General features: G+C 47.2%; 1 protein-coding gene across 2 annotated transcripts in view; it reads left to right on the top strand.

Annotated features, from left to right (window-relative positions):
- The first annotated feature begins 267 nt into the window (after positions 1 to 267).
- ZDHHC21 (zinc finger DHHC-type palmitoyltransferase 21) overlaps positions 268 to 7,831 on the top strand; it is a 50,191-nt gene continuing 42,627 nt past the window's right edge. Inside the window, exon 1 of one of the 2 annotated variants that reach the window (XR_004420791.1) lies at positions 268 to 312. Coding sequence is in view for 1 of the 2 variants with exons in the window: in XM_033086043.2 (XP_032941934.1) it covers positions 1,099 to 1,112 (14 nt within the window). In the remaining variant the exon portion in view is untranslated. Of the gene's footprint in view, positions 313 to 460; positions 1,113 to 7,831 lie in introns of those variants that run through there. The other variant, XM_033086043.2, reaches the window with a different exon arrangement.

The following is a 7,831-nucleotide window of genomic DNA, read 5'->3' as shown; positions in this document are numbered from 1 at the left end:
ATCATGCTGACTGAAGTCAGCGCTCGGGAACGGGACAGCGACAGGGAACTCCAGCCCTGGGGAAACGCGGCTGATCGTCAAACGCGTTTCCCACCGGGCAGGGCAGACCACGGGTCCACAGACCAGGGCCGCCCCCGCCGCGCGCACGCCCCTCGCATCCGAGGCGGGCTGGGCTCGGCTCGGCCGGGCTGGCCTCGGCTCGGGCGGGTCCGAAGGGCGGCTCGGCCCCCGCCGCTCCCTCCCCGCGGGGCGCGGTCCCGCCCGCCGGGCGCTCGGAGCGCGCACGCGCTGCTGGAGCGGCGGAAGCCCACGGTTGGTTCCGCCGCGTGCCCGGGCGGGGGGCGGCGCGCGCGACCCCCGTTCCGCCGGGAGCGGGCCAGGTCGGGTCGGGCCAGGCCGGCGGGAGGGGCGGGCGGCGGCACCGGCATCGGCTCGGGGCTTCCTCCATCCCTGCTCCTCCCCTCCAGCGGTGCTGCTGTCTGTGCTGGGAGCTGGGTGGGGAGCCCTGGGCAGTCTGGCTGGTGTTTCCCCAGCTGTGAAATAGGGAGATGCTGCTGTCGTTTTCGTGCAGCTCCAGGGTGCTGTTGCCCTGCAGAGGAGGCGGAGGAGGGTGTTCGCTGGTGTTGAGGCGGTAGTGGGAGAGGCACGTGGGTTTGACGGGCTGTGTGTTGAGCAGCGCGGCACAAGGAAATGTGATGGCCTTGGTTTCCCTTGGGCTCACACTTTCGTTTTCCAGCTCCAGATGGAATAGTAGGTCTTCCTTCCCCTCAGACTGATGATCCACACAGTAATGGTCTCAAAGTAACATCCTTTGTCTGGCTGAGAGTGGCTGTTTGATCAACAGTAGGTGAAGGTAGTTCTCATGGACTTGTGATGAGGAGGGTAAGGTGTACCTATGTTAATGTCAGGCCACATCCCTCTCCAAGCCGGGTGACATATTTTATACTTACAGTGGATGTTTACACGTATGCTTTGCTAGATCCTATCAATGAATAGTAACTGGGTGGGAACGTCTTGCCTGCCTTCACAAACCTGCCAACAGCCACCTAACAACTGCATTGCGCCGAGGTCTCTAGTGCAACCATCCATTGTATAAACATGAGAAATGCCAGGTGTGTGGGGTTTTGTCATAGCAAAACATGCTGTTGCTTGTGTTAACTATTTTTTCAGATACCTACCTATTCTGATTTATTAAACAGAAGAGTAGCAAAAAGCTTAATGGCAATTCTGTTCTGACACTTGATAACCTAACGTGATTAATTAAAAATCTAGTTTGTAAAAGAAGTTTAGTCGACTGTTTCAAGTCCACCTTGTTTTTTCATGTTGAAGTATATTTTTAAGTTTTAGTACCAGTAATCTTTGCCAGTTATTCTTCAGATTTCAGGAAACTCACTGGTGTAAAAATGCAGCTAGATCCAGAAACTGGGGAAGGCTGTTGATTGTTGCTGCCTTGCCTTAGCTCTCACAAATATTACGAGAACTGTGGCTGTCTTTTGTTTCTACTCTCTGTTCCTCTTTCTGACTTCCTTAGGACACAGCCTTTTTAGAAAGTGCTGTTTTTTCCGCTCTCGAAATGTGTATTATATAGGGCATGGTATCATTCAGTTTGTGTGGAGTCTTAAAACTGTGTTTCACAGCAAACAATACAAAAAGTTACTGATTTGTGTTGTTCTGTACTTGTTCAGGGATTTGCGGAAAAAGGTCTGCAAGTTACATTTCAGAAGTCATACTTTTCTTAATGAGCAGGGCTAAAGTGGGGCATGGTTTCTAGTTGTGTATCAGTGCAACACCCATAAACGTGCAAGAAACAGGATGTCCCCAGAGTTGACTGTTGTGCTTCTTAGGATGAGAATACATACTGCTTGTGTTGGGTATATGAAATACAGTTTTCTAAGTATGTTTTGGTACAATCTTGATGCAAAATTGTATACTTTTTATTTTTCTAAGGTTGCTTTCAAATGAGTTTGTTAAAGCAATTTATATTTCACGTTAACATTTCTGGTTAGCACAAAACTTTCTCATTTGTTGCAATTGACTTTCTGCCTGCCTGACTCATTCTGTGGTCTCAATATTCTGTGAATGTCTCATGAAGAGTCGTATTGCAGGTGATTGTAGTGAACAAAATACTGAGTTTATGATACCATTGATGGAACTGGGCAAAAAGAAAAGGGTTAGGAAAAAATGCTGTCCAGGCATCCTGTAATAAAAGTATTTTTTGGAAAGGCAAGAGCAATTCCCAGTCATGTAGGAAAGACTCAGTCATGTTCTGGTGCAGCTGAAGCTTTTCATAGGCACAGCTACTGTTGGCTTTCAAATGGCTTTATTTGAGTTGTTTAGAAGAAATATCTGTAAATTAGGGAGCAAGAGAAGAAAACCACAAAACCTCTGATGTTAGTGCTCTGTATTTTCTTCTAAATTATTTCATTAGAAAATTGCTTTGCTTGGAGAATTTAATTGCTTGTATGAATACTAAATGTATGCAGATATAAATCACTTAATTGTTTCTCTCAGTTTATTTGTTTTAAACCTTCTCATAGAGCTTTTTTCTTTGTGTGTTGTAGTTTTTCGGATTAGAAATAATGAATTTTGAGAACAAAATTATATGATATCAGTTGTTTCTTTTTCTTGATATTGTATTTAAAAGAGTAGTAAATTCACTTTGTGACTTGATATTGTATTTAAAAGACTAATAAATTCACTTTGTGACTTAAATTTTCATTTAATACTTCCTTCCTAGTTATCAGATTTTTAAACTCTTCGTTTTTCTTTATTCCTCCCACTTTATATATTTATGCATAGTACATAAACCCAGAGAAAGAGGAAAAAAACTCACTTTGCCAGTGTAAGTCAATATATTAACATAATTTATTTGCTATTGCTGACAGAGCATAATGAAAAATATAAAAATTTACCATTATAGTAGACAGGAAGCAAATTTATGTAACTGAAATAGACTGGCAGTAATGCAGTTTTGCATAGACCTTTCTCTGAACCCTTACATCATTTTAAATATGAAATGGCCTAGAGCTAAGATGTGGAAAAATCTAGTTAGAATTAATGTGTCAGTTTGGAGACAACTCAACTCAGTAAGTAAGGTGGGGTTTGAAAAACAGAATAGACAGTCATATGCTGCCTTTTGAACAAGTGATAATGGTTGTGTGTGTATTACACTATTTTCTGTCTCTTTCAGAAGATAGAGAAGACAGATGAAAAATCACCCTGTCCTGAGAGTGAGGCCTGTATTTGCGTAGTTTTGGCTTATTTGTGGAATTTGCCATCCAAAGTATTGTTCTGAGGGTGGCTGGTTTGTCTTGGTTTTGTAATTATAAAAGTGAATATGGTCATGCAGGCAAAAGTAAGTCACTGAGAATTAAGAATTTGGAATATGCTTCCTTGACAGGCTTCTTACTGTGTTCTCCTGAATCTCTCTCACTTCTTATTGCTCATACATCGTATAAGTACAGTAATTTCACGAATACAAGCCGCACCAATTTGACCAAAATTTTGGTGGAAACCCGGAAGTGCGGCCAATATTCCGGGGCGGCTAATACATTAACAAAAATCTAAAAGCTGCCAACATGGAAGTGAGAGCCCGCGGCAGCCCCAAGCCAAGCTGGAGCCCGGCCGGCCCCGGCAGAGGTGGGAAAGCCTGGCAGAGGCGGGGCCAGCAGTGTGGGGGGCGGGCGGCAGAGCCTGAGCCAGCAGGGCGGGGCAGGGGGGCGGCAGAGCCTGGGCCAGCAGGGCGGGGGAGCCCGGGAGAACTGGGGCTAGCAGTGCAGGGGAGCATGGCAGAAGCAGGAAGGCCGGTGGGTGGGGCTACCTGGCAGCGGGGGAAGCCCAGCAGAATCGGGGCCAGCAGCGTGGGCGAGCCCGGTGGTGCGGGGGCCTGCAGTGCCGGCCAGGGCGAGGAAACGCGGCGGCGGTGCAGACGGGAGGGGGCGGCCGGTGAGCCTGGCGGCGGCGGTGGCAGCCCGCCGGCCGGGCGAGCGAACACGGCGCGGGGCGGGCGGCGAGCCCGGCGGCGGCGGCAGCAGCCTGCCGGCCGGGCGAGCGAACGCAGCGCGGCGCGGTGCTGACGGGAGAGGGGGGCCAGCGAGCCCGGCGGCGGCGGCGGCGGCAGCACCACCCGGCCAGCCCCGCCGAGCCGTGGCGCTGAGCTGGGCCAGCCGGCCCCATTGGCAACTATGAGCGGGCCGAGCCTTCCTGGCCCCGCCCCGAGCCAGTAAAGCCCGCTATGCCGCGATCCTGTTACTAATTGGCCAATTTGTGAAAGCTGCGCACGGATTCTCGCGACGAACGAAAGTGCAGCTAATATTCGGGGTGCAGTTTATCTATTGACAAAGACAGGAACATTGTCGAGGCACCGGAAGTGCGGCTTATAATCCGTGCGGCTTGTATTCGTGAAACTACTGTAGGTCACTCAGGAACAAGTATTTCAGTAATTACTTCTCTCTCTTTTGTTTGTTGAGACCTTATTTCCCATTATGAGGAAGTGCTTTGTAGTCATGGAATCTCTGCTGCTCTGGTAGGATGGAAAACAGATGGATTCCTCAGTGGTCAGCAGTGTTTCTAGCTACATTTGGGTTTTTTGGCCTCTGTGTTTCTTTCAGTCTGTATGATTTTCCCATTGTAAATTTATGGTGATTATTCCCAGTCACCTTCTTGTACTTCCTGTATTTGAAAGTAGTTTCCAGGATTGTTTCCTTCACCTTCCCAGGGAAAAGGGAAGGGCTAGTAGGCCTGACTCCTCCTTCTTGTCCTTGAAAACAGGATTTTCATTGGCATTTGTTTTCTTGAGTCTTCTGGAATGTCACCCATCAGCATAAAACTTGCAAATGTAGTTGAGAATGACGTCACAATGACAGGACCAGCTTTCTTAGCACTCAGGTTGGTGCCTTAGCAGGTCACATGGGAGTGTTAGGTCCAGTTCACTGAAAAATTTGTTAATCTGATCCTCCCTCACTTAGAGTAAGTCTTTTGTCCTCTACATTTTCCTCTAGACTTTTATAGGTCTCAGGGACCTGGAATTCCAAAAACGCAGGTCTTCTTCCCATGAAAGACCAAAGTAATAATAAAGTGTAATTTTGATTTTTTTCAGCAGCAGGCTGATGTTTCCTCTAGCTTTTATGCTGCTCATGTACCTGTACAAATCTTGCTCTTGGAATTTCCTATCACTCACCAGATTCAACTCTAGGAGGACCTTAGTTTTCCTAACCCTATCTTAGTGCACCTGAGTGGTATTCCTTTGTCTGTTGTGTGCACACACATGGTGCAGCCCCACTTCACCTTGGTTTGGTCGATTCTAAGGTCTCTGTTTTCCGCATCATCCTGCATCCTTTGCTTGCAAACTGTGACTACCACTTCCTTGCTCATTAAGGGGTCACCACCTTCCTCTATCATCATTCTTTGTTTAAGCATTCCCTAAAATACTTTTACCCCATGTAATTTCAGGTGGATCTTGTTCACCTTCACCTTCAGTTCTGGAGCCTCATGGAAAGTTCTGTGGTTGTAAATTGTGCACAGCCACTTGCTCATTTGCAGGATCTATCTGCTTCTCAAGTTCTCCCACTTCATACCCATTGCATCAGGACCAAGACTACTGGACTTTGGCCAACACTCTGTGAACTGTGTACTCATGCTTGGTACACTCCCAGTTTCCCCTGACTGTGTCCATGGTTCCTGAATGGAAGAGCAGCTGAGGATAATAGTCAAAGGAAGGGCCAAACTACTACCAGTCTCAGTAACAGTCTGTCCATGGCATTCAGGACCCAAGCCCCTGGCAAGCAGCATACTTTGTGGTGACAGGTTGGGCCAGCAGAGGTGTCTGTCCCAGAAGCAGGGACCCACCACTGTTCATTACTTCTCATACTGCCATAGGAGTCGGGCACGGATGGCTCAGAGGCTTTCATGGACACAGCTTCTGTCCATAGGTGCTGCCAGGGCTTGGAACCTGCTCCACAGATCAGAGCTGCAGGTGGACAGGAACTGTCCTCTGGGTGCTGGGGCTCAGAGGCTCCCAGACTTTGCTGTAATCTGCGTCTCCATGTCAGACTTGACAAGCTGAGGATCTGTCTGCTTTTCCTGTAGCTGCAGGAATTTGTGGGGATCTGGTCTGACTCCTTTTCAGCACCCTTGAATGTGCAGTTTGCTCACTTCCCTCAGCTTATCTGCTTGATGAGATGGGTCCTTCATCAGTGCATACTTAGTACAGTGATTTCACAACTATAAGGCGCACCCTTTTGACTAAAATTTTGGCCCGAACCCGGAAGTGCACCTTATAGTCCGGTGCGCCTTATATAATGTATGAAGTTGCGAAATTTTCCAACACGGAAGTGCGAGCTGCGGGCAGGGGCAGCGCTGCGGGGGTACCGAGCCGTGCGGGGCGGGGTGCAGGGAGCTGGTGGCCCCACCTGGCAGGAGTGGGGCAGGGAGGCAGGGAGCCTCCAGCCCCAACCCGGCTGGAGTGGCGAGATGGGGCTAGGAACCACTGGCCCTGGCCTGGCTCGAGTGGGGAGCGGGGCCAAGGAGCTGCTGGCCCGGGCCTGACTGGAGTGGCGCGTGGGGAGGGAGGCGGGCGGCCCTGGCAGGGCAGGGAGGGAGGGAGGGAGGGAGCCAGTGGCCACCCTGAACCAACTCGGAAGTGCGAACTGCAACCGTACCATGGCAGCCCTGAGCCGCCCCGGACCGCAGGCAGCCCCTGTCACTAGTTCGTTACTTTGTTGCAAGCGGCACAGCTCCTCACTGCAAAAAAAAAAAGTGCGCCTTGTAGTCCAGTGCACCTTATACAATGTACAAAGCTGCGAAATTTGCTGACTCCTGGAGGTACGCCTTATAATCCGGTGCGCCTTATAGTTGTGACATTAATGTATATAAAATGTTTTTTTTTATTCTAAACCTGCTGGTTTCCACAGGTAGCTTACAATTTAGAAACATTAAGAACTGCAGACTCAGTAGTATAATACAACATCGTATTATGTCTAGAGTTTGTACATGAGTGTGTTTTGGATATATCTTGATGCATTGATGTATGTATATATACCATACTACGTATAGACCATGTGTGCAGCAGCCAGTAGTGCATGCATGCTAGATATTAAGAGAGATTATAGGCCTAGATAGGTTTTATGATTATCATGGTCTTAAAAACAAGTTTTAACAGCACAACAGCTTTATTCAATGTACAATATGGTTCTAAAAGCAAAAGTTAGGAAATTCCGTATTTTTTAGGTTAGAAAGAAAAACGTTTATTACTCTGTGATACTTGAATGGGCATACTACTACATTAGAAGATAGCAAACAAAGGGTTATGATGAATAATGCGAAGGAGAGTGGAGAAATGGCAACTTGTTTGGATGTGATTTTGGTGAGACATCTAAAAAAAGAAGAAAATACATTAATTAAATTTGTGAATAGTTTTAAGTAAAGAAATTTTGAATGCAATTGAGGAAATCAAACATGAAACAAGTAAGCAAACCCCTTTAAACGGGGATGTTTGATAAACAAAATTTCAATGCAGCAAGTAGAAACTGAAAGGAATGGAAAGAAATCCATCAGAAATGGACAAGATTGCTGAAACCCAGAAATTGGGCAAACTAATGGGTAAGAGAGCAGACTGGGATTTATGTGTGTGTTGCAATAATAAAATATGTGTATGAAAAAAATAATAAAATAAAAAAAATACTAGTAGTAATCCCTCCCCTGATAGTTGTTCTGAATAGTAGTTAGGACTTAGTGCTGTGTTGTTATGGAGATCAGTTTGTGAAACTCAGAAGTTCACATTGTGGGACTTGCTGAGGTTTCTTCAGTCTAAAACCAAAAGGAACCCAGCCCA

The sequence above is a fragment of the Catharus ustulatus genome, chromosome Z (genome assembly GCF_009819885.2).
Source record: "Catharus ustulatus isolate bCatUst1 chromosome Z, bCatUst1.pri.v2, whole genome shotgun sequence".
NCBI classification, from domain to species: domain Eukaryota; kingdom Metazoa; phylum Chordata; class Aves; order Passeriformes; family Turdidae; genus Catharus; species Catharus ustulatus.
This window is presented reverse-complemented; position numbering and strand designations above follow the sequence as displayed.